A 26,831-nucleotide genomic window follows, 5' to 3' on the forward strand; every position below is an offset into this window, starting at 1 on the left:
TATAGATCAGTATGTAGCGGACTTATGTACGGTACAGTAGGCCTAATCCATTGCAGTGCAGTAGACATATATCACTGTTAAAAGTAATACATATTTAAACGTACAGCAATTCTGTCATACAATAAAGATTGGTTAATATTTTCTTTGTGAAACGAAAAAACCAGTGCAAGCTTAGGAAGGAATGTGCAGACATGCCATAAAGTTGTAACAAAGTGTGACACACACACGAGGTAACCATAAAACGCCTGCCGGCAGGCGTTTTATGGTTACCTCGTGTGTGTGTCACACTTTGTTACAACTTTATGGCATGTCTGCACATTCCTTCCTAAGCTTGCACTGGTTTTTTCGTTTCACAAAGAAAATATTAACCAATCTTTATTGTATGACAGAATTGCTGTACGTTTAAATATGTATTACTTTTAACAGTAATATATGTCTACTGCACTGCAATGGATTAGGCCTACTGTAACGTACATAAGTCGGCTTACATACTGATCTATAGTATTCATTTGTTTATGTATTAATTTCCCCGCACACAACAACTGCTTTTTGTTTCGGACTTCCAGTTAGCGGCAGTGTTGAGCCCGACGTAATGAACCGCTGACATATTCCAATAGAGATCTGTACGTTTCAATTTTAATTATAAAGCTACTTCCCCCAACAAATGCTGCCTGTTTCCTACTTCCAGTTAGCGATCGCTACACTGCAGAACCTGACGTAGTGGACATCTGGCATATCTAAATCGCCATCTGTGACTTTCAATTTTTAATTATAAAATATCGTCCCCCAACAACTGCTCCCTGTTTCCGATTTCCAGTTCCCGGCACTGCAGAACCTGACGTAATGGACACCTGGCATATTTTACTAGAGATATGTATATTTCAATTTTAATTATAGAGCAACATCTCCCAGCAAATGCTGACGGTTTCCAACTTCCAGTTAGCGAAACTGCAGATCCAAACGTAATGGACATCTGGCATATCTAAATCGCCATCTGTAACTTTAAAATTTTAATCATAAAATATCGTACCCCGAAAACTGCTGCCTGTTTCTTACTTCTAGTTTGCGGCACGGCAGAACCTGACGTAATGGGCACCTGTAATATCTAAATAGCGATCTGCAACTTTCATTTTTAATAAAGGTAATGCTATAGATGCGTAAGAGGCATGATATATCACAATCCCGTTAAAAGCAAAAATCACTTTCTGGTAGGAAACAATTGCTTGAGATGCAGTTGGGTCATATGTGGTGCCTTTCCGTAGCGACATAGCGCACCATCTCACGATCTTGAAGATGGTATTAACTCTAATCTATACACTGTATGTTCACGAGCATGGCTGAAGATCGAGTGAAAAGGAAGGCCAACTTGCAGCCTTCCTCTGTGAAGCTCAAATTTTGCACTAATCCGACGGTGTAGTTTTCCTACGAACTGATTCGTGTGACTCCGACATCAGCCTTTTCAATGAAATCTCTCCCCTTGAAGTCTTCTACTACATGCTGTCCAGACCAGCTGGATAAACTGGGCGTGAACGGCCTCGTCGATCTGCCAGGGTGTGGCAATTATCTCAAATTTCTGAGGTGAGCTGATTCTGTATTCTTGGTTGTGATCGAGTGCGTGCACTAATTCGCCGGCTACAGTATCACCTTACGATAACTTCGTCATGGGCTCAGGCTCACTCTTCAGAACAACGGAAATATGTGGCCAAACGAGACCACCACCAATACAGTTCCAAACGGAAAGGTTCAATTGAGTAAATGGCCTTACATTATTACGCAGGCACCGGGTTGACACGCACAACGCGCTCCAAGCGGGCTTGAAGCCGGGAAGGACTAAGATTTTAATCTGAAATTCTTTCTCCACTTGCTGCCCCTTCTTTGTTGGCCCAGCCCTAGAGCACAGTCGTCACTTTTCGTGCCCGTCGTCGTCGTCACAATCACAGCTCTAGCTCAATCACCCACAGTCTTTGCGCCGCCGCTCTCATCGCCACGCTCACCCCCTTCCTCCCCCTAATAAACACGACGCACACCCCCATTCTCACCCCCATCCTCACCGTCTCCCTCATAGTGCAGCACTTCACATAGGAGCAGAGTTGATTCAAATAGGAACGCGTCACCTCCCATCCCGCTGTTGCGAAGCGTATCTAAGGCAGACTGGAGGTTTTTTTTCACGACCAGTGCTTTCAAAGACGAGATCGGGTTGTCATCGCTTCTGGGGCTTTGCTTCCCCCATCGGCGGCCATACTCCTTCGGGGGAACATTCTAACGACCGTACTTCACAGTTCGATACAAGAGCTCTTCAACGACGACAACTGCCTGCGGCGTTCATCATGAGAAATTCATTTGTCTCATTGTCGTCTCCTACTCCTCATTGACATGGCACTCTGCGCAAACTTCATCAGTGTGTTCCCCCAAACTCAGATTCAGACATTCAATTGCCAATTCCATCCATTCCAGTAGGCATGGCCTCCAACAACTCGTCCGCTTTGGCAAGCGACTCTTTTGCTCCTGGTCCGGTTTCAATTGCCGCCATACAAACTGAGAATACCTGTAGTTTTTTAGCTGCTCGCCTACAAGCTTTCCAACGGCTCGCTGGTGTACTTTCACCAGCCATATCCTGCTCCGTCCGCATCCTAGTAATGGACTCGGACATGCAGCGCTCCGACGCAGTTGTAGAAATCGATGAAATTCGTACGGATACCGATAGACATAATTTTGCCTTGGCCACGTCCCGAATTCCATCTTTTTGTGTGCTCTGAAGCCTGGGTACCCGCAAGCAAACGATCCGTGTTGCATCATTGAACCAATAACAGCATCCTCTTGCGAATGACAAATTTTCTTGCGGGCCTCTGAACGACCCTGGATAAAAAGAACTGCGGCATCATTAGTAGTCACCCCTGCGCTCAGTACGGACCGCCTGGAATCGCGCCCTCCTTCAAAATCGATAACACTAAAACCCCAGAGGCTAACCTCAATTCCCCTCATCTCTCGACCTCGCCAGCCCTTCTCACGATAATAACCCCGGCTTGACATCCCGAATACACGCTTTCCAACTGCTCGCTGCTGTACTTTCACAAGCCATATCCTGCTCCGTCCGCTTCCTGGTAATAGACTTGGACATGCAGCGCTCCGATGCAGTTGTAGAAATCGATGAAATTCGTACGGATAGCGATATAATCTTGTCTCAGCCTTGTCCCGAAGTCCATCTTTTTGTGTGCTCTGAAGCCTGGGTACCCCCAAGCAAACGATCGATCCGTGTTGCATCATTGAACCAATAGCAGTATCCTGCTGCGCATGCCAACATTTTCTTGCCGGCCTCTGAACGACCCTGGACTAAAAGAAGTGCGGTATCATTACTATTCATCCCTGCGCCCAGTACGGATCGCCTGGAATCGTACCCTCCTGCAAAATCGATAACACTAAAACTCCAGAGGCTACCGGCAAATCCCCCTCCCCTCCATCTCTCGACCTCGCCAGCCCTTCTCACGATAATAACCCCTGCTTGACATCCCCAATCAGTCTTTCTCTCTACTGCGGCAGAAATTCCAACATTACCCAGAGCTTTTGTCTCGTTTTCCTATTTTATGCAAAGGATTAAATATCGAGGAATATACTGCGACGAAGCCTCCCGGACTGACAAGCTATGAGAAAAAAGAGGGGTACAGATCAATCGAAGAGAGACGGAATTTGGACAATGAGGGCTGCTAGAGATAAGAGACGTACTGTAGATTTGTGCGGCGCGTGTGCGGGTTTCGAAGAAGTCGGTTTGTGAGTCTTTCCGTGGGGCGTGGACAACACACATTAGCCGGTATTCCGTACAGTACTTCAGCACAAAACAGACACAACACACGCGGACACGCACAAATTCCGTGGCACTTTTGTAGTTCCATTTGTATCTACCGCCCTTTTCGCTGTGAATCCGAGATATTTGACAATTTCTTTCCTTTCCCTCTATATATATATTTGCGTATCGTGATTACGTGGTTGTTCACCTTTCTTCTCTCATTCTCCTGGTTCGGCATTGGTTGCACCATGACTCTTAACAAAAAGAAGCGCACGGCAAGCTCGGTTGGTGACTCTGGAAAGCGCAACAAGCCGAAAAAGAGCAAAAATAAATCCAAGAAAAAGATCGACGACGGTGTGGGCACCAGCGGAGATATAGCCGCCACTTCATCCCCAGTCACGCCAATTCGCACGGTGAAAAGTTGTCGTTTACAGATTCCCCATGCCCCGCTTTACCCTTCGACAATGGATCTGAGGACGACTGGCCTTCAATCGACGGAAGCAAAGAGGCTGCGGAAGAGCAATATCCTCCCGTTGAATTTACGAGGGCTGTCATAGACCTTGACATGATTCGAAATAGACATGCTCTTGTCATCCAAGAACGAAACCAGCGAAGGGTGCCTAGAACCCCGGGGTCCAGTCGAAACGCAACCACGCGTTCTGTTGCCAGTTCCCGTCCTGTGAGGCCAGTGGCGCTGTTGACTCTGGAACAGGCTTGGCGCCTTAAACACCGTCATCTCTTACGGGACCATCCCGACTTTTTCTCTTCCCATGAAGCAACCCTTGAAGTACAAACCGCGGTCTGGCAGCGCCGCGCTGCATACAAAGGCGTGCCCGTCTCTGACGTGAACAATAGTGATCTCAAAGAGATCTATCGATTAGAGTACGAGCCTAAGATTTCTAGAGCGGGAAGCGCTGGCTCTTTCAAGCATTTATGTATCGTAGCTGGACAGCTGCCACGTCTTTGCATCGTCTGTGATGTGTTGCAAATGGAAACGCTGTGGAAGCCGGGGCAACTCTTTCAGGCGATTTGCCACAAGGACACAGTTGATCTCTTACTTTCTCACTTCCGTGTCAGGGCGGTCTGTAAGGCCGTCATGACCAAGGCCTTTCAGCTGAAAAAATCAGTGATCATGCCAAGGTTCATTTCCAAGGCAAAAGTGAACTGTACGCTGCCGATGCAGAATGCAGTCGCATACATTTGCGTTCTGTGTTTAACGTCCAAAAAACTCTCGCGAGACAGCGCGCCTCCGATCGTCGGGTTATCGATGACCGTGTATCCAGGACGGCAATGTTTATGCCGCAGGACTTTTCGCGTTGCAAACAAAATATTTGCAACACATTGGACGCTATTTTGGCGTCTTTTGATAGCACAACCGTCGATCATAGGGTCAGCGATGCAGTGAACGCGGTTTTCAAGCAAGGCAGAATCAAAAACAGGTGGAGTATGAATTTCATACACCTCCTTGTTCTTACAGGCGGGGCCAAAGACCGCAAGTCTACACTCAGTTACAGTTGCCGTCCTCAGTCGACCTTCCCGATATGAAAGAAATGGCGGGAAATCAGGGCTTCATACAAATGAGAACGGTGAAGGAAAAAACTGCCCGTTCACTGCGCATGCCCTTCGTGCTTTTCCCTGGATATGTGCTCAAGTACGTGGAATTCCATTGCTCCATCGTGCGCCCCGCCATTGTGGAGGCAGCTGCGTTTGATGAGTCGGATCTCATCCACAAGCCAATGTTAATTCACACCGAATCCGCGCACAGCCTCATCACTCCTCAAATAACGAAAACATTCCAGCGTTTTCTACGTGTTAGCGAGCCGACGCTGCAGCGTCGGCTCGCTAACATGGCAGATACCACAATCATGATGCTGACGAGCTGTTACGGCACGATGATGATGCACAGTTATCGTCGCAAAGAAATATTTCCAACCTTTGACGAGACCGCATTCTCAGACACACTTGCCATGCAAATGAACACTTCAGTTGAACAACTCCGTTCAACATACATTGGATTGGACAATAGTGACTACACAGAGACTGCAAAGGCACTGATTCGTGCCCTTTCCGTACCGACAGACCCGGATGACTCGAACGACACGATAGGTTTAGTCGAAGAGGTGCCGAATGCGTCTGGCTTTTTCTCTAATGACGAGCAATCAGCTTGGGCTCGTCTCTTACTGGCGTCCTTTTCCCGTTACAACCTTGTAAAATCCGGACTTTGTCCCGCCCTTGCACGCGCTGCTCATACGTGGGGTACAGCATTGCGGAGGAAAGGAAGATGTGGCGAAGGGGGGTGAGTAGGACACTGGTTAGACAGTGAAAACCAAAAGATGCGTTGCGTGGTGAGGAAAAACGCCGTGCTGTACATCATGTACATATAACGTTGTGATAACGTTATTGTAGCATAACCGCCGGCTACTGTACTATACATTATATTTAGAGTTAGATCTAACGCTGTAAGGCACGGATCTCACAGCGTGCGCGCGCGCATCCCTTACAGGGCGTGCGCACCAACACGTGTACCCCACGTGTAGCACACGTATGCTGTCAGCCCGACGGCTGACAGCGTTACAGTGCGGGCCGGCCCGCGCTGTATACAGTAAGCCGACTACAGTACAGTCCGTACTGTACTGTAGACGGTTAATTAACTTGTACAATAAATATAGGGAGCGACCGCCGGCGGGGAAGACGAGGACAGGCAACCCTCCACCGACGGTCCACCACCCAGCTTACTCTACTCACACCGCTGTTCCGCGAGTAGTAACCACCGAGCGGGTAGTGGACGCGCGCGCCACCGCAGCGAGCTGCGATCCGCCTCCGCCCGTCAGTAACGGATCGTCAACCGGTACTGCTCCGGGGCGTCGAGGTGTCGATCCGCTCGCCTGCGCGCGCGTCCCCGCCGCCCACTCTCTACCACCCGCTACCGGCCCGCTTCTGGTGGCGTTGGTTGGTTCAAGACCGTCGGTACGCCCATCCGGGGTCTTCTGCCGAACATGGCGAACACCCCTCCGCCGTGTGTGGGGTGTTTATGCGACAGTTATGCGTGCAGCCGGCTGCGTAGGGGAAATCGCCCTACGAGAATTTTTGGCTGATGGATGGGCGAGGAGTGACGGATAATTATGCAAATAATTGGGAGATGAATGGTCGACAGGTGGCGGTTGAGCTACCCTGCCATTAAGCGACCACAGATCCAGAACTGTAGGCGTAGGCTGAAGGGTGGCTGACAGAAGTTGTATTTCACGAACTTGTCTGTGCCAATAATCTGCCATTTATCTATATCTACTCTGTCATTTTCCCACATTCCACTTCGGGAGTGGCGGTGCATTGGTGGTGCACTGGACGAGAAGATGGTGAGGAATGGTCCTGTCAAGGCAGGCATGTTTGCTAAATGGCAGTAAAGTGGCAGGTAGGAGGTCTATGCATAGCGAGGGATTCAGCGGAACGCAGCATTGATTAGTGCCTTTCTTTTGTGAGGAGATCCTAGATTGCCCCGACGTCACTCCTTCTGCGGCACGCTCATATAGATAAGGGATGGCCGCCGCGCCATCGGAGACGTCACTCTTGGTCCAGCATTGATTCACCATCTCCAATAGCCAAAATCATCGCTTTTCTCTTTTCCCGCACTAATCGTACCACTAGTGCCTTCTGTAGCGGCGTCAGACGACAGCAGATCGCAACCTTCGTATGATCGGACAACGCCATGAATACATCTGAATGATCCTCAATCGCGTGGTGCAGAGAAGCCCCGTCAATGATCACACCAACCTCTTTTTCTTCCACTTTTTTCTTCTGACGCATGGACAGCCGACGAGGCAAATCAGCTATTGCGCTGAAGCTCGTCCGTCGCTGTGGAGTTTGCGCATCCAACACATGACGATCGAGAGTGTCATTAAGTTGTCTTTGCACCTCCGCGGATGAGCTTCCTGCAATATGCACCACTTCCATGTTCCTATCAAGCAAGTTCGCTGAATATCCAATGTTTTCAGCTGTTTCTCTCTTGTCACCAGTCAAGACCCACAGTTTAATCCCTGCTTCGCGCAGAAACTTGATCGTCTCGGGCACTTTGTGTTGCAACTTATCCTCTACAGCAGTCGTGGCGACATACATCAAACCCTCCTCGAGTTCAGCGCTAATCTTTGAATTCTTCCCTTCCCTGTCCTCCAAAGAATTTTGCGCCTCTTGGAACCGTTCAAACCAAGTTTGGAAGTCCTTCTCCTCCAACTCTTTCATTGCAAACACAAGTATTCGTAGACCTTCCTTCGCAAACTCGTCAATATGATTCTGAATCAATTCTATGTTCGCGTCTTTGTTTATCAACTTCAACATGATCGTATCAGCACCCTTGGTGAACGTTTTAATTTTCCCGTCAGGACACCAGAGAATCATGCCCATTCTCTTGCAGTCTGAATTGAACTCCAGTTCCGCCAAAGTCGTGTAAGTTTCTTTCGTTCCAAAGCGATCAATAACGAGTGTGTCAAGGGTTCGCGTCATAAGAGTGATCCCGTATTCTCTCGCCGATGTAACTAATGCAACCTCATCCGGACTCTGCCCTTGATATTCTGGAAGTGCCTCTTCTGAGCTGTTTCCATCTAGCACAGCCGTCTTGTCCCCCAGAGCCGGATTAGTGCGTTTCTTACTCTTCTTTCTGCCCGAGTCTGTAGAGGAGTTGTCAGACTGCGTCTCATCCTTGGGTTCTGGCACGACGCTGTGACAGAGAGCCGTTACTAGCAAAAGTTGCTTCACAGGCTCGACAACATCTTTGACAGAGCGATGCATGGCTCTTTTCTTCTTGAGACAACTGTGCGCCAGCCGAGCAGGCGATGTAACGCATTATGTTCTCTGTGAGCGTGCCCGTTTTGTCGCTGAGGACGTGCTCGACCTCGCCGAGCATTTCATTCAGATTGGTCGCTCTTGCCAAGACCTTCTGCCGTCCAGTTCTCATCCGGAAATCAGCAGACATGAATAGTGCTTGGAGAACCCGAATAAATTCGAAGGTCACGAAAAGCGAAACCGGGATAAAGGTAGAAAACAAAATGAGAAACGTGCCCAGGCTTTGGGAAGTGACTTTGCCACCAGATTTCAAAGCATTCTCCCCCATGTACCACTGGCCGGCACCATCCCTGTCTTGTAAGACTCCAGCGACAATTGCGCCTGTGATGACGAGGGTAGCGAGGGCAATAAACAACATAAGGACGACCCAGTTAAGTTTGCGCTCAACGGAACTCATTTTGCTTGGGGGGTTGCGCATGTTTAGTGCAACTTTAGTATCAAATCCAGTGTACACAGCAATACCATAAATGTACTCGGTGTTTCTCAAGATAATTCCTCTGAGCAGCAGCGACGACGGGCCGAGCGGGACGGGGCCCTCGCCGCTCAGTTCAATGGAGGCTTCAAACTCGTGCAGAGCAGTGGAAGGCCTTTGAGCTCTGATCTTCCCTTGAAGGCAGGAAGCTGAGAAGGATGTTCGATTTCAGCGGTAGCTGAGGCGACGATGACGCGCTTTAGATTGGACTCACCGTCCAAGTTTTCTGTAGACACACAAGTTTTCTGTAGACACATAAGCAATACCGCCTTCTAAAGCGGAATGCAAGAGGACGAGGTCGCACGGAAAAACCTCTCCTTTGCGCACGAGAACGATGTCACCAACGGCAATGTCTCTTGAAGCGACAGTGCGATGCAAGTCAGGCTCCAGATGGGCGGCTTGCAGCGTATGGGCAGTCTCTGATGTGACCAAGGAGAGCTGCTTCTTCGTCTGGATGCTTTCCGGGACGCGGGCCATGATAAGCCTCTCCTCGCTGTTTTTGGCGACGATCATCGTTTGCGCGCTTGATGTCCTCGAAGATGTCTCTCGCAAAACCGAAGCCGACAACGACAAAGAGGGGGAGGACGCTTGCAAATGGGGTGCTTGGGGAGATGTTAGGAATGAAGGAGATAATGGCAATGACAAGGAAGTAGAAATTGGAGACGTGTTTGAATTGTTCGTAGAGGGGATGGTGAGGAGCGAAAAGGACAGGAAGGGGTCTTTCGACATCATGGGAGACGCCGAGACGAGTATCGATGCGATGAAAGGTCGGTGGTGGAGATAAAGGAAAGCTACGGGGGGCGAGGGTGGGGACAAGGAAGCGGGAGGGTATGTAGATGGGGGTAGGAGACGGTTTGCGCTTCAAATAGAATAGGATGGGGGAAAATGCCAAGTGGTGGACCAAAAGGTGGATCGGGGGTTGGGAATTCTCGGTATGATGCGCGGGACGCAATCAGCCGCAATCGTCATTGGCGCGATGCATCCCCTCCGCACGCGCGCGCCGACTGTAACCGCGCCGCCGCCGCGCTTTATGACAAGGCTGACATAGCGCTGTGTCCACGCGATGATCCTTTCTTTCCGCCCCCCCGCGCAGCATGCTCCGCCATACCGGCCGCGCACCGCGCCCGTGCGCGCCCGCACGCCGCGCGCCGAGTTTCTCCCACGCGCAGCCACCACCCCCCCAAGGGCACGCGTGGAACGCTTTTCCACCCCCGTTCCTGACCGCGGGCCGCTTGGAGGTGCCATTACTCTGTGAGTTGTTACAGCTAACTCTTGGTACCCCTGCTCGTTACCTTCGCCGCCGATGGCTCGTCGTCGACTGGGATCGCGTCGCCGAAGATCTCGCCCCAGGATCAAGTCGGATCGCGTCGATTGGATGCTCGACGTGGTTAGGTTTCTCGTCCCCTTCGCCGTTGCGCTTGTCGCAGGGTGCTACGCAGGGTGTATGTGGACTTGGGTTGAGGGCCATCGGCCGTAAATGCCGTCGTGGTTTGGCTGGCATATGTTCTGGTCCTTTGAAGTGACAAGTTTTCACCGCGTCATGAGGTTATGCGATCCATGGGAAGCACATGTCCCAAATTTGTCGACCATCTCGATCTTCGGACGAGCAGTGGCATGCATCAGTTGCAACTCGACAACAAGGATCTCCTGCTCGATTCAGGGCAAGCCCTAGTTATTCCAAACCCAGGTTCGAATGCGTCTCATCCTCGTCCTGAAAGCAAGGAAACAGCTGTGCCACGCAGAAACCAAGTCGAATTTGCGTCGATGATGATTACAGTTGATGCCAGGTTGTCATAATACATCGTCTGAGCTTGGAACAGAACAAGCCCGTTTCTTGTCCTGGGGCCGTCGCTATATTACGTTATGGAGCGTATATCAAGCGCGATACCTGAACATCATTACGTGCCGAAAGCAATTCACCGAAAAGCTTCTAAGATTTGGCACCGTTGTAAACCCACAAATCCCCAAGCCCGTGTCTGTCCCGTTTTCTCTTAGACGATATTTAAGCGCATTATTTTCAGTGCGTGCATGCGGAAAGTGTTGCGATGTACCGCATATATTGGTGCCGTTGCCAACTGAAACTGGAGTTTTCAGACGACACAAAATGGGAAAATGGACGCTGGAGATACACAAGATCAGTTCCATGGTCGTGACGTATTCTATTCAACTCAATGCTAAGTGCATATGCAAGTACTTCTGGCGAATGCGATGAATTGCATGCTCAAACCTTTGCCCTTCTCTCCCTCTAACACGATAATCGACAAGTGGGAGCGTGCTCCTTCTCACGAGGGTATGGAAACATTGCCGTTGACTCTAATCCTTTCATTCACGAGCTTCCTACGAATACTCAACTTAACCCTGCTTCGGAGCTTGCAAATTGGGCGAGAGTGTAACGCAATCTCGACAAGTTCTCTGCTCCATGAGAGCAAGATCGCATGAAAGCTGCGGCATTTCTGACCGATCCGGTCCCCATTTTAATCTTGCTGAAACTACCGTACCATTTTTAATATCTAGCTCCGGCTTTAAAGCCGAGCTGAGGCGGTTCCTTCACTTTCATGGCTCAAGCACTTTTAGGTCCAAATTTATCACCGCGTTCATTGAAGAAACAGGCTTCCGTCAAGTGTCACCTCCTCCGACAATACCTGATTTTATTAGCTGTAGATGCAGCCTATTGTCAGGGTTTCTGAGTTCCAAAAGCACTTGTCGTCGCTATGGCCTCTCTTCTCAGAGCGTTTCGCACTGTCCGTCCCTATCGAACACCCACGACCGGGCGCAAATGAAAGGCTTTTCCACCCCATTCACTTCTCGCCGACGGGAAGGGTATCCAGGGGGCAAAAGGCGGAAGGGAGGGGATTTGTGCACCATACAGACATGGTGCGGTGAGGGAGGGTTATAGTTGATGAAGGAGTGGCCGGTTTCCACCGGCACGATGGATGTGGGATTGGCAACCGTGATTGGGCGTGCATGTCTTTCTGGTACCTACACAGTTGTACTGTACACTATTACCCTCCAGTAAACTCATTTTCTCGGAGAGTATCCCGGCGAATATGTAAAATTTTAATCCGCCATTTGTCGGGAAGCTGTGGGTTAGGAAAATGAATGGCATACATTTCGAATTTTGTCTGCCCTTTGTCATATTTATATTTGAAGACAATGTATAATTAATTTGCCACCCGCCCGCCATTCATTATTGATCTGCCACTCCACATCCATTTAAATGCCATTCTTTTGCGTTGAGTTTTGTAGTCGAAGAGGACGGCAGATCGAGGAGTTGCAGTCACGGTTGGCTGCTGGGTGAGGAGATATTCATGAAGTAAAAGTCCTGTGCTGGACCGCAAGAAGAGCAACAGCTACGACACTATGAACAACAATGAATTCGAAGCCTGCCAAAATGTGACGAGTCTCACGTCTTCCGAGGGCAGAGCCACCTGTGTCCGTCCCTCCATACCTTCCTCCATTTCCTGCTCGTCACGTTCCAGTGCTCAAGCTACAGAAATGGTTGTTTATGACCGTAGTGAATTACATAACGTTGGTGCGTTCATAGGCCGGGAACAGCTGTGCTGAGGAAATAAAGCAGCGTCGAAGGGGAGTGAGTAGGACACTAGATAGACAGTGATAACGAAGGCTGCGTTGCGTGGTGAGGAAAAAAGCCGGGCTGTACATAACGTTATGCGTGCAGCCGGCTGCGTAGAGGAAATCAGAAAGTGACGGCAGGGGTGCGGGCGGTTCAAGGGGTGGGAAACGAGTCAGCAGTAGAAAGAGGTGCTCGGTATCGGGGGCACGCGCGTAGTGAGTCGGAGAGGCCGGGAGATCCAGAAGTTACGGTCACGGTATCGAAAGTGCACGCGTATTGAGCAGGAGAGAGCGGGAGATCGAGGAGCTGTGGTGACAGTTGGCGGGTGAGTGATGAGATATTCATGAATTAAAGCCCTGTGCTCGAATGTGAGTCGGAGAGAGCGGGAGGTCGGGAAGCTGTGGTGACGGTTGGCGGATGGGTGATGAGGTATTCATAAGTTAAAACACATCTGGGCTGGAAGGCAAGACGAGTCGGAGAGAGCGGGGAATGGAGGAGCTGTGGCGAAGGTTGGCAAATGGGTGTGGACGTATTCATGAAGTGAAAAACTTCTGCTGAACGCAAGACGTGCCACAGCCACGACACTATGAACAACAACAAAAGTTCAAGACTCCCAAAATGCGTCAATTATCACGAGATCGGAGGTTGAACGGAAGGCCACCGCTTTCCTTCCGTTCAAGTCTTCCTCCGCCTCCTGTCTTTCACATTCCACCACTGCTCGTCTGCCTTCGGATCAACCTGGCCTTCTGCGCCGCATGATCGCCCCGTTCGAAACCGTGATCGCCCCGTTCGAAACCATTCACCCACGCTACGGGGGTGACTAGGGCACTTGCAAGACCGTGAAAACGAAGGATGCGCACTCAGGTTAGGAACCGGCTGCACATGAAGTCGTGCGAGCAGCCGACTGTGTAGGGGAATTCAGAGAACAAAGACAGGGGTGCGGGTGGTTGAAGGGGTGTGAAATGAGTCTACAGTGGAAAGAGGTGCTCGGTACCAGGGGGTACGCACGTGGTGTGTCGGAGAAGGTGGTAAATCGGGGAGCTGCGGTCACGGTTGGCGGATGGGTGAGGAGGTAAAGATGAAGACAAACCTCCGTCCGGTACCGCAAGGAGAGCCACAGCCACAACACTACGAACGACCACACATTTGAATCCTGCCAAAATGTGACAATTTTCACTACAAGTGTTGAATATAGCGACCACGGTCGGCCTTTTCTTTGCGATATTACAAAGATGGTGGTACCGTAGAAAAAATCAGTACAACATAATGAGAGGGATGAGGGGACAGACCAGAATGCTGGTGCGGTGGTGTTCACCGTTTACAGAGAGTCAGGACATGCAAAAAGGTGTGGGGGCGGAGAAGGGGATGGCTGAGATGCTGAGCAAAGCAAGTAAATAGGAAAGGGGGAATTGGGACAAGAGGCAGGCTGCGGTGCGGGTCAGTGAATGAGAGAGGAGGAGGTACTATTATCAGATTGACAACAATTTCTTGAATTCGTCGTCGTTGTTCTCCCCTAAAACCTCACAGTACAGCACAGAATCACGCAATGTTATCGTGGCCCGCCCACCCCGTCTGAGGCTTGTGTTTTTTTGTTTGTGAGTCATGGGTAACGTCAAGAAAGTTACTTTTTCCGTCGACTTGGAAGTGATTCTGGGGCCTCCAGAACGCACTACAGATTCGGAGGTCGTCCAGATGGGTACAGAGAAATTGACGTCCGTCTCTGAGATGGAGGACGGCGACGGCGACGGATCGAGTGCGGTCTCGTGCAATGGCGCGAACATACTTCTTACTGACGATCAATATCAGGACGCGTACGCGAGGTACATAGCGTATTTGGAAATTGGCGGGCAAGTAGGAAGGATTGATGGTGACTCTACCGATTCTTGGGATGGTGAGGGCGTTGGGGTCATAGAAACGGGGACGAATGGCACTCTGAGGCAGCAAATGCTTGCCGAGGAGGTGGTTTTGGCCTTTTCGCGTGACGAAAAGGCGGCGCCACGTTCACGCCGAAACGGAGGATCCACTTGTGTTGCTGGAATAACATTCGAGGAAAGCATTTTGCAAGACTGGCTACGAGTTCGCCCTGCTCACCTTCATCAAAACGGTCGCCGGAAATCATGACAGATGCAGACTGAGGTGGAGCATATTTTCTTGCGCAAGGGGGTTCGGTATAAGATCCTTGGTCATGGTTGGGGGATCTACAAAGTACTGGTAGTTATGGACAATAAAAGTTTCCCATTCGCTTTGCCCGCAACCGTACGTGACCCATCAGATGAATGCGGATGGTGGTCGCACCTTGTGAGTTCCTGCAGAGCACCCGTTGCCTCCTTTGCCTCTCCCTCGTCCGTGAAGTTGAGGTGCAAGCGGGAAATGCTGTCAAGGCCACGGAGGGAGGCATGATTTCCAGTTCTGACGTGCCCGGTTGAAGGAAGCCGCCCTGCGCTCGCCGTGATGCAGGTCAAGGGGTGCTTTCCGGTCGCCGTCGATTTGTCACTTTTCTCTCTCTCTCCCTCATCTTATTTACACAAGAGACAGATCTCTGCTATTATGTACATCTCGCCGTATGCAGCATATTCCTCCTTCGTCGTCGTGTCCGCGTCCTATCCGAAGAACGCTTTTCGCAATTTGGACCACACAATCTTACCGTGGCCGAAAGGCTACCCGGTGCCCCCTCGAGAGGGCTCGGTAGTACCGTACCTCCGAGCGCCGCCGCCCCCGAACGTTGGCGTCCGACTTGTGCCGCTACCAGTCCGACTGCAGAAGGAAGCCGTCCACCGATAGACCCGCACTTCGCGTCCGACACCCAAGCCTTGCCGCCTATCGCCGGAAGTAGGCGGCAAGTGGACCGCGTATCGTACGCGGACGAACAGGACCGTGGAGGAGCCGCCCGCGGATCCGGAGAACCGATGTTCTACGTCGATCCCCGCTGGGGCGGCTACCCGCCGGCGAGTTACGCCGAGCATCCAGGTCCGGTAGACGCCCGTACGCTACCGGTTACCTCCTTCGGCACGCTGGGTCCCGCTGAACCCGGGCTCAAGCCGGTACATACGATGATCCAAGAGTTCACCGCCGTTGCTGACTATCGTATGTACCGCTTGGATAACACCTCGAGGCTCGTTACCTCGGGTGACGCGGGACGGATCGCGAAGTACGTCCAACGCTGTCGTGGAATCCGTCCTACGATGCGCAGCTTCGACGGTACCGACCCGATTCAGCTGCTGCCGTTCTTGAAGGATATCCGGATCACCTTCAACTCGCAACACCTGACCGAAGGTGTTGCGGTACGAGTCCTCGCGCACTTCCTCGAGCGCGACGCGGAGCGCCTGTATACGAGTTATACCATGCGTGGCCTCCGCGCCGGCCAGCTCCACGACGACGTCAGCTGGCCGGAGCTCGTTAATCAATTCTTGAAACGCTACCTCACGGACGACATGTTAGGTGAAGCGTACGACGTTGTCGCTACCGCGCGACAGCAATCGCATGAGACGGAAAGCACGTTTACTGCCCGACTCAAAAATGCCGCGTTCCGATGCACGGAAGTGTTCTCCGAACAGTCCCTCGCGCACTACTTCGTGCAGGGACTTGCACTGGCAACCCGTGCCGCAGTATCCGAAACTGTGCAAAGGCTCGCAGGCAGTCAGAAGACCGATCTTCCGACCATCCGCCGTATCGCCAGGGCGAAAGGTACAACGTACCGCGTTCGGCGCCGTTTACCTCTGCCGGATCCAAAACCGGCAGGGAGGGCTGGCAGGACTACGAAGTCTGCCGCGACAAGTTCGCCCGCTTCGACCCTCCATATCAGGGAGGATGACTGGCAGGCCGACCCTGTCCTCATTACGCAAGGAGCAGGGCCCGTGGGGGCACGAATCCCCTCACCGATGTCGAACGGAACGACATCGAGTTACGCGACCGCATTCGCGGTCACTCCGAGAGTGGCAAGGGGCACGGACCCCCACGTCGCCGAGCTCGATATCTCGAATCGAGAAAAGGGAAGCGCCTCGCCCCGCGTGCACCTCCTCACGGACAAGGAGGCGCGACACGCGGCGACCTTCGCCTCAACGGACGGCAGCGCGTACTTGTGCTGGCTATGCCGTACGTACGGGCACGCCATGTACGCGTGCCCGTTCCTGTCGCAGGAACAACGAATGTTCACGGCGTACAGGGACTACCGCTACCAGATGGAGACGCACCCCGGTGCGCGTAATCTCCTCCGGCAGGCGGCGAGCGAGGGCCGTCCCCCGCGTCAAGGTTTCCCGAACCGATCGGGTGGGGGCGCGCGCTTCGCCCCCCGTGGAGGCGGGTACCGTCGTAACGAAGTCGATCATTGGGATCGACCCGCCTACCGCCAGACGACCACAAGGTACCCCCGACAAGTAGAAAGGGGGGACCAAGACCGTTCTCGGTTACCCCAACAGGTACAAAATGCAATAATGTACCTGCAAGACTGGGTAGAGAATCCGTACCCTCTACCCACGGAGACTCACGAAGAAGAGCCGACTGGCTTCGTCCCCGATATCCTGCGACGACCGGACGCCGCAGGTCAAGGCCCGGAAGTACCCGAATACTTCTCCAAGGCCGCCGAACCGCATTGGGGGAATCGTCCAGACCCACGCGGCCGGCTACTCGAAGAAGACTTGGCCATCGATAGCCAGGAGGTTAGCTCCGATAGCACGGGTAGTTCGAAAAAAGGGTAAAGACGGTTACGTACACGCGGTCGCGTTAGCCGTCTTTTCCCGGCGAACTAGACCCGACCCCGCGTGCTCGCCTAGGACATGGGGGGTATTGTCCGATAACACATCCCCCGCTACCGGGGGCGAGCACGGGAGCTCCTGTAATGCTGATACAGTTTGATGCCAAGAACTAGTCCGATGCCTCCAACCGCCGGTCGTGGCGGAGGCGACGGCGCCTTTATTTCCTACTAAGTAGATAGCGCCTTATTGGGATTGTCCTATTTGTACTGTGTCTTGTCTGGATGGAACCAGGTGATGTAGTGTGGGGTGCCCATAACATGTGATCGCCAAGAACTAGTCCGATGCCTCCGACCACCGGTCGTGGCGGAGGCGACGGCGCCTTTATTCCGTACTGAGTAGATAGCGCCTTATTGGCATTGTCCTATTTGTACTGTGTCTTGTCTGGATGGAACCACATACAGGAGGGAGCGCGCGTCGAGGCCGCCGAAAGCCCGACGTTAGGGGAACAAGGCACCGGGACAGCCGACGTCGCGGTGAGGCGTAACGATGGCGACGGGGGCATCGACGACCGAAAAGATTCGGTCGACCCCCTCACTCCCGCCAGCTCAAGGTCGCCCCGAAGGTTTTCGACGGCGTCATTTGCCTTATGACGTCGAAGATTTACAACGTCCTCGGCTCGATAGCCACAGAGGGAAATGCATTTAAACCCGGCAAGATCGCCGTTGATACGTGCTCGGGGTATAATCTGGTGAGGAAGGCCGACCTTCCCCCCGATTGGATGCGTTACGTCGTGCACGACGCACCTCTCCCACGATTGGTAGGCGCGAATTGCAACCCCCACAAACTTTCGGCCGTCGTCCGCCTGGCCGTGCGGTTGAGGAAAACGGTGTTCCGAGTTCCGTTCGTAGTCGCGGACCAGCTCGGCGTGCCGGTCCTTCTCGGCACAGCCTTCATCGATACGCACGTGCGATGTATCGACATTGAAGCTCAACGAATGCAGCTACGCCAAGGCGGTTCCGTCGCCATCGTCGACGGAAAGGGGGAGCCGACTGCCCCTATCAGGCGACACGGGCGACACACGGGTCGGCCGGACGTACGCGAGGAGGCCCCGCAGGCGATCCGAATCGCCCGCTGGGTTACCATCCCCGAGATGTCGCAAGACCGCGTGCTTGTGACAACCGCGGGGAGGGGCCTCGTGTTCCTGGAACGTAAGCCCTCACTCCAACACCGACATGGAGTGAGGCTGACGAATGGCGTCGCGGAGGTCCTACCGAATTAGACCTTCGACGTCATCGTCGCGAATTTCTCACGACGAGAAAGGCGGCTTCCGAAGCACACCGTCGTGGGATACGCGAAGCGCCACCCCCTTGCGATCCTTACTCCCCAACGTAACGTCGCCGAGGGGATCGCGCACGCGCTACACCTGCCCGCCTTGACCGATCAAGTTGGTGGGGTAGGAGTTGGCCTACCCAACTCCGACGATAAGACCACTGCCGGAGGCAGGGGGGTCCACCCGGACGAACGGTCACATTTATGCCAACCGACGGCGAGGGGTAATGTACTCCATCAGCAGAAGGATCGCGGAAATCCACCGATGGATTGGGAAAAAGAGATCGACCTGTCGTACATCGATGATGACAAGCTCCTTGGTCACTTACTCGAGATGCTCCGTAAGCACTCGAGTCTGTGGAGCGGGGCGCTTGGAACGATCTAAGCCAAAGAGCACCGTATTCCGCTCGAACCGGGAACGAAACCGATTCGTTTTATGCCCTATAGGAAGGGCCTGGCCATGCGCGAAATGGTCGCGAAGGAGGTCAACAAGATGTTTCGCGCAGGGGTAATCGAACCCGCGAGCACCGAGTGGGCGTCCCCCGTGGTGCTCGTACCGAAGAAAGACGGCTCTCTTCGGTTTTGCGTGGACTACGGGCGTCTCAACGCGAAGAACGCAGCGGATTCATATCCGCTGCCACGGATGGACGACTGCATCGACTCGTTAGGAGATGCAGCCGCCTTCACCACGTTGGACTGCAATTCCGGTTATTGGCAGATCCCGGTCGCTTCGGAGGACCGGGATAAGACCACGTTTACGACGCACATCGGCACGTTTCGCCACTTGCGCATGCCGTTTGGACTCAAAGGGGCAGCGGCCACCTTCCAACGTGCGCTCGACATAATACTCTCCGGAGTCCGCTGGCAAATATGCCTCGTCTATCTCGACGACGTGATCGTGTTCTCCCGTACGCACGGAGAACACGCGAGGCATCTAGATACCGTCTTGAGCTTACTGCGGAGTTCCGGTATCTCCCTCAAGCTCAAGAAGTGCAGCTTCTTCCGACCGAAGGTGCACTACCTGGGGCACGTCATTTCCCCAGGCAAGTTGAGCGTGGCCGATTCGGCGGCCTGCGCTTTCAAGACGTTCACGTTCCCGAGGACGCTGACGCAGGTGCGCTCGTTCTTCGGGGCGTGCAACGTATACAGCCGATTCTTTAAGGGGTTCGCGAAGATGGCGCGTCCTCTGACCGACATGAGGCGCAAGGATGCAGATCCTGACTGCTACAACCGCACAGAGCTGCAACTTCAGGCGTTCGAGAACCTTAAGAAGTGCTTGATCGCTCCGCCGATCCTCGCGTTGCCCCGGCACGGCCGTCCGTACATGAAAGACACCGACGCGAGTGCCTACCAGCTCGGCTGCACCTTACTTCAGGAGCACGAAGAGCCGAACGACTGGCGCCCCGTGGGGTATTGGTCGTACTCACTGTCCGATAGTGAGAGTAACTACAGCGCTCCGGAGCGCGAGTGCTTCGCCGTAGTGTGGGCGGTCCGCACACTACGGCCGTACGTAGAAGGCACGAATTTCACCGTACGGACGGACCATGACGCCGTCCGATGGCTCATGTCCCTCACCGAGAGTTCCGGAAGACTCACCCGGTCGCGGCTACGTCTGGCTGAATACGACTTCACCATTCAGTACCGCCCCGGACGCGTGCATCAGGTGCCCGATGCCCTGTCACGACTCGTGTCGCCGAAGGTCGCCGGTGATCCTCGCCCCACCGTCGAGGTGGATGACGACATCCCCACTTTCGACGGGGGCACGACAGTGCGAGACGTATCGAACGAGCTCACGGGCCACGCTTGTAACGCGAGCTGTGATCATCAGGCCGTTCATGTCTTCGTAACGACACGGAATCAAGCCGAAGCCCGAACAAGGTCGCGCACATGGACGCGCGACGAACCGCGAGGCGAGGACGAAGCCTCCGCTCTCCAAGGACCCAATTCGTTTTGGGAGGAGAACGATGAGTTCGACGCCGCCGACATCCAGCGCGCCGCAGACCCCGAGGCTGGCGCGCTCGACTCCCCGGTCGCCCCACCGCAGGACGACCTTCCGGCCGCTCTTACGATAGAGGAGATAGCCGAGGAGCAACGCGTGGATGACTTCTGCGAAACAGTTTTGGCATGACAGTCAGAGTCCCGGGACTCCGCGTTCTTCGAGGACCACCAAGGGGTGCTCAAGCGGAGACAACCCTTCGACCGTGATATCGTTCAGGTGGTGGTACCTCGGACGCTCTGCGCTAGGCTCCTTCGCCTGTGCCACAACCCAGCCATCGCGGCGCACCCGGGCCAGAATTGTATGTACTACGCACTTCGATGCGAGTACTACTGGCCCCACCTGGCTGCAAACGTCGCAGCCACGGTGCGAGGGTGTCGAACCTGCGCGATGAACCGCGTGAAACTGAGGAAACGTCTCAACCGATTGAGATTGTTTCCAGCTACGAGGCCCCTCGAGAGCCTCGCGATCGACATCTTGGGGCCGCTCCCCAAGACGAAGACAGAAAAACGATTCCTGCTCGTGATTACGGACCGCTTCATGTAGTGCAATACCCGTCTCGGGTAGGAGGGTGAAAGGAAGTGAGAAAAGGAAAAACTTTGGATACTGTGGTCCGGGCTGGAGGACACACGTGTGCAACTATGCGCACGATTATTTTAAATATTTAATTCTATTTACAAATTAGATCTAGAATCTAGAGCCGAGAGCTACTGTACTCGCCCCGGCGGGGCTATATAGCATAGTCCAGTTACCAACCCAAGTGAGTAAAGGTAACCTGAGTTGCCGGAGTTAGATCTCGCCTTCGTCGAAGACCGCTTCCGTTCACGCGACGCGCTTCACTTCTACGCTGCTAACGACATCCTCTATTGCTCGGGGTCCCCTATCCTTATCCTTTTACCTTTTCTATCTCTAATTCCTATCCTTTTCTATCTCCACATCAATTTTTCCCTTAATTGTGTTGGTTCCATTGGAGTCGGTCGCGACCGATCCGGTGTTGGTGTGATTGCCATCGGGCTGCACGTAGGTCGTAGCGCTGCTACAGTGTCCTGTCCCGTCGGAAGGCTGTTGCAACGACGCCTCCTTCACAGGTCTTATCATACAAGACCGTGTTGGTGCCACCAACCGCGATTGCGATCGCATTGGTGTCGGTGTTTTGCCATCGGGCAACACGTTGGTCGTAGCGCTGCTACACAATTACGATCCCGTCGGGTAGTGCTAATCGAGCCCCCGTCGAAGACGTTGAAGTATACTCAAGGTGTCGAAGACGCTCAACGAGTTTTGGCCTTACAACCCAGCGAACCACGGTCACCTTTCAGTAGACGACGCCCAACCCGCACTCGTCGAGCACTCAAGTCTTCACAAGTCTCTACCACCATTATCCTCCCGGGCCGGGCATTTTTCCTTACCCCCCCGTCGGAGTTGAGCTACCGTGGGCCGCAAGCCCACACAACGGGAAAGGGAGTCTCGAACGCTCCGTAGCGCGTGCCATCGGCAGTGGTTGTTGCTGTTTCTGTTTTTTTCTTTTTGTTTGACCGTCGGACTGTATTCGCGGCCTGCCAGGCACATTGCACTACACTTCAGTAAGCTAACGCAAGTGGTTGCGCTCCGCACGATAACAGCGTACAACGGTCGCAGTTTCGTTCTGCGACTCGTGGGTGTTCAAGTATGGCGTCCCTCGCACGTTGCTTTCGGACAACGGGCCTCAGTTTAATGCCAAGTTCGTCCAGAGCACGTGCCGCGTTCTGGGGATAGCGAATTTGTACACTTCGGCGTATTATCCCCAGACGAACGGGCAAGTCGAGCGATATAACCGAACAATCACCTCGATGCTGAGGAACTACGTGGGTGAACACCAGGAAGACTGGGATGTGTACGTGGGGCCGCTTACGTATGCGTACAACTCCCACGTACATCGCACCACACGCACCACGCCGTTTGAGCTCGTGCTCAGCAGGCCACCGCCGGAGTTCTCTCTCCGACGGGCGGACGGCGACGCGCCCCCGTCCGATAGGGGGAACCAACGTGCCGAGTTCCTGAAGACCTTGGACTCGACCATCCAAAAGGCCTACGGGAGCCTGCGTCGGACACAGGCTCGCTACAAGCGCGACTTCGATAAGCGCATACGACGTATTAATTCCCGGCTCCGTCCCGGAGAATACGTATATCTCAACCCCACCGATGGGGCTATGACATCGAACAAGCTCGCCTCGCCCGCTGTCGGACCCTACCGCGTGCTCGCCAATGACCGCCGAACCATCACGATCGATCGTGATGGGGTCCCCGAGCGAGTTTCAGCCGACCGCTGCGTGTACGCGCCGTCTCCGATAAACGGGCCACGAGCAAGTACGGCGACCCCGCGGGATCTCGCCGACAAGGTCACCGCGGGAACGCAGTATGCCGTCGAACGGCTACTGAGACATCGAGTCATGGAAGACGAAACTATGGAGTTCATCATCAAGTGGGCGGATTACGACACGCCCACTTGGACTGCGCGGACTCACGTCCCGGAGGAGTTGGTGTCTCGTTACTCCCAACGCCTCCGGAGGCGCACCGGCAGAAGCCTCTCCCCAGACGTGAACACGGACGTTCACGCTTAAGGGGGGGCCCTCAACTGCTCCTTCGCGGATTAGCCCCAGCCTGCACGAACAGACTAAATGGGGGAGCGAAGGAGGACAGTGGACCCTATCGGATGGTCACAGCCGGGGACGTGTTCAAGTCAATTCGTCTTGACTTCTCGGACGTCAAGGACGCGAGACATAAGAACAGGACAGTACGAACTGCCTGAAAAAATGTTGGGCCCTCGTAATGACCGACATTACGAGGACGGCAAAACCCCGTTCGGATCGAAAAAGTCAGACGACCCCCCCCCAAACAGGATTGCCGGACGATCCGTTAAGTCCAAGCAACCACCGCGAGCAGGGACGCTCGACGAACGAGGCGATCAGCGTGGGAATCACGAGGGCCCCTCGGTGGGCAGAGTAAGCGACCAGAATGCCCGTCGCTTGTGTCTCGGAGTATCCGAGAAGGTTGGGGCTCACTTCGGGCCCTCCGTCCGCATCCGGGTCCGATAAACCGACGGACGACGTGGTCATGACCCTATCGATAGGGGTCGTGCGCGAGGAAACGCGCAAAAGGCATGTGGAGATGAGCAGGCGAGTGAGGCTGCGTTCGCCCCAACAGTCGCCAGGATTGTTAAGGAAGGGGCGCAAGCGCGAGAGCAACTCAGTTGGAGGGGCAGCAATATATGCGCACGGACGCGAGACACTTCAAAACCGCCGCCGAGACATGACCGGCAATAAGGGAAATTACGGGGCGTGAGAACGTTACACGTGAGCGGCGCCAGATGCGCGCCATGCACCAACACCGATTGCGTCATCACCAAATCACTGCCGCCACCATACCCCGAAAATAACGAAAAATGTAAGGGGGCGAAATTACAGCAGCACGTGCGCAGCGTGCACAGGTACTGCACGCCATACGATAAACAAAGAAATGGCGGACGGCGCTGTACGGGGGTACAACGGGTACCACCAGAAGGAACACACGGCCCCTCCCTCACCGGAGGGTGAGGAGTGTGCGAGCTCGACCGGAACGCCGCATCGGACGGACCCCTTGCACTCTCGACGCTCGAACCCCCAAGCCGACCAAGCGGCTTTCCCTCACAGTCTCCTCCGCAAGCGCTCGACCGCCTGCCGGTCGAGAGACAGGCCCGAGCCGTCCCCCGGCGAGCCGCTCCTGTGCCGTCGAGCCTCCGCCGTCGAAGGCGGAGGGGCGCAGGAGAACTCGAACCCACGACAGCCGGCGCTTCTAACATCTCCCTTGCGCTGTGTACGCCTCCTTCGATTTCCCCGCTTACAGGGAATATGTCGCTACTGGCGGAACGACCGAGAACAACTGCCCGAAGACGCCCAAGGCAAGTGCCGTGGAGGCGGAATCCATACTCAAAAACGGGGGCGCGCCTTCACCACCCCCCCGCACGCCGCGCCACGGACGCGTCGTGCAGAGCGTCGCAAGGGACGTGGATGTCCTCGTGGATGTCCACGGCGGACCCAGGACTCACTTCGAGTGAAACAAAGGTCTCATACGGGACGGACAGCATGATACAGCAGATAATCCCGAAAGAAGTCTCGCTGAAGGCCCCTGTGCCACCTCCTGAAACGGGGAGGGCACGAGCGAACGACCCGACCGGTCGTTGGCCATACCGACGACCTGGCGCTGCGTACACCTTCGCGTAATTAATCGCGATGGCGCACAGAGGAGGGCTTCCACAAGAGTCCGCTAGGACCAACGCGCGCAGGGCCTTCGAGGTCGAATCTCGGGCCATGTCGTGCTGCATCTCGAGCCGCCCAGTAGTTCAAACCTCACCCCGTCCCGCTTTAGGGACTCGCTGGTAGCGAAGGGATCACCGTCGGCGATGGGGTACTGTCGGCTCAGAACTGTTTTGTCCGACGGAAGGGAAATGAGGAGACCGCCAGGAAAGGCGGCGATAGTCGCAGGGAAGCCCTTGGGCCGTCGAGAGCCGACCGAAGGGTGCGGCACTCACGTGCGCGCGACACGCCCCCTTGTGAGACTACATGCGTTGGAAACTCGTCCGACACGTCTCCCTCTCCGGACCCTCCTCAATCGCGGGACCGTAATCGATCGCTCATCGCCCTACGCTCCCCCCTGAATAAGTCGGGACGTATGGGCGGCCTCAGGCCCGGTCGAAGAGCGACCGCGAAAGGCGACCTCGGAGTGACCTCCCCAGGACCGTACCGGTTCCATCCGCCGCAGACGGGACCAATAAGACGTCGGCTTCCCCGGCTCCTTCCCAAAGAAAGAGAGGCGAGTGACGGGGACCCACGAAAAATACGGCCACGCGTAGCCTCAACGAACGCATTGAGGACGCTGACGTACCCCCCTCTCTCTTCGCGGCCCTCCACAGCCATACGCAATGGCACGTGCTAGCCCAGAGCCGGCGATAAGCAGCAACGCAGATGCTCCCAAGAGGCCGAGGGGGAGGGACCAACGGACGACCTCCCCCCCATGGCCACCGCGCCTCAGAGAAGGAAAATACGCGGGGAGAATGGTGAGGAGCCGTACCGCTCGCTCTCCCCGTTCACGCCCCACGGGGGACGTCTACGATATGAAGGACGTGTGTGGAGCACGCGGCAAGGTGCACAATCGGAGGGCTGGACTGGTGGTCCTGATGGAGCGATTACGCTTTCCCGTCTGGGGGCACCGACTGGCACGAGTCGGGACAGACCAGCCCGGAAGAACGGACACACCAACGGAGGTGTGTCAGGAGCTGATCATACGGACAGAGGAGAAGGGTTTCAAGCCCGTCGGGAATCTGTTTGACACCATGCTGGTAGGCGCAGGACGCCATCCCAGTGTGAGAACCCTCGACTCGGAAAGGACTGGTGTCGGGCATGACAGCAAGATTGGACTGAAGGTCACCAATGTGTGGCAGACGACTAATCCTACGATTTAGGGCGTCGGCGATCGCTACAGTACTTACAAATCTACCCATTCCGCCGACGCCATGGCGCGCATCGTCATTCGCGACGGTCGCGCTCCACACAAGGACCCTATGCCTGACTTGCTGACCTCGTACGCCGCGTGGGAAACGAGGGAGAAGGACCAAACTACTCGTCGGCGGGTCAGCGTGGGAAAATGGTAGATTCGGAGTGCACTGTAATGGGTGATCGAGTGCTGAAGCTGACCGCTTTAAAGAAACAAGCATGGGATGGCACGCGTGAGTACTGTGTCATCATCGACCAGAAGGGCATGCTCGCCTTTGTTGGTGTCGTATATACCGAGGTGCGCGCGGGTTCAAGCAAGAAGCGCTGGCAAGGCTGAGCGCAGCCAATGACGCGCAAGACGGCACACGACCCGACTACTTGATTTCCATGCTGGGGCGTGTCAAAACCGGGATGCTACAGCCGGACGACATGCTCACGCCACTGCTGCGCAAGGAGCTGTAGCTGGAATTGACTGGCGGGGAAGTGCAAGAGCTGCTCGAGTCGGTAACCAAAGTATCTGATGCGGATGAACCAGATCGGCGAGGACCCTATGTTAGCGACGTTCAAGGAAAAGGGGAGCTGTTTGCTGAGGAGGCAGTCAGTTTGGGGGAGAACATTGTTTCTCTGCACGGGCTCATGATGCAGAAGCTG

General features: G+C 54.3%; 2 protein-coding genes; both read right to left on the reverse strand.

The window, feature by feature from the left end:
- Positions 1 to 7,216: 7,216 nt before the first annotated feature.
- Positions 7,217 to 9,815, reverse strand: CHC_T00000505001 (hypothetical protein). XM_005717806.1 is given in 6 exon segments: positions 7,217 to 7,339; positions 7,340 to 7,551; positions 7,594 to 8,489; positions 8,584 to 9,201; positions 9,381 to 9,505; positions 9,594 to 9,815. The coding sequence occupies 5 exon segments, from the start codon at positions 9,813 to 9,815 to the stop codon at positions 7,340 to 7,342; spliced, it is 2,073 nt and encodes a 690-aa protein (XP_005717863.1). The 3' UTR covers positions 7,217 to 7,339.
- Positions 9,816 to 25,873: 16,058 nt separating this feature from the next.
- On the reverse strand, positions 25,874 to 26,401 carry CHC_T00000506001 (hypothetical protein). Its single transcript, XM_005717807.1, has one exon. It carries the CDS (start codon positions 26,399 to 26,401, stop codon positions 25,874 to 25,876), a length of 528 nt encoding a protein of 175 aa, XP_005717864.1.
- Between the last annotated feature and the right edge of the window lie 430 nt (positions 26,402 to 26,831).

The sequence above is a fragment of the Chondrus crispus genome, genomic scaffold (assembly GCF_000350225.1).
Source record: "Chondrus crispus Stackhouse genomic scaffold, scaffold_355, whole genome shotgun sequence".
In the NCBI taxonomy this organism is placed as follows: domain Eukaryota; phylum Rhodophyta; class Florideophyceae; order Gigartinales; family Gigartinaceae; genus Chondrus; species Chondrus crispus.

Coding starts and splice junctions, on each gene's coding strand:
- CHC_T00000505001 (XM_005717806.1), bottom strand. CDS start 9,815: ATGTCGAAAGACCCCTTCCTGTCCTTTTCGCTCCTCACCATCCCCTCT. Junction 9,506..9,593: donor CAAGCGCGCAAACGATGATC/GTCGCCAAAAAC, acceptor TGGTCACATCAG/AGACTGCCCATACGCTGCAA. Junction 7,552..7,593: donor CGCAATAGCTGATTTGCCTC/GTCGGCTGTCCA, acceptor TGGAAGAAAAAG/AGGTTGGTGTGATCATTGAC.
- CHC_T00000506001 (XM_005717807.1), bottom strand. CDS start 26,401: ATGCTTGTTTCTTTAAAGCGGTCAGCTTCAGCACTCGATCACCCATTA.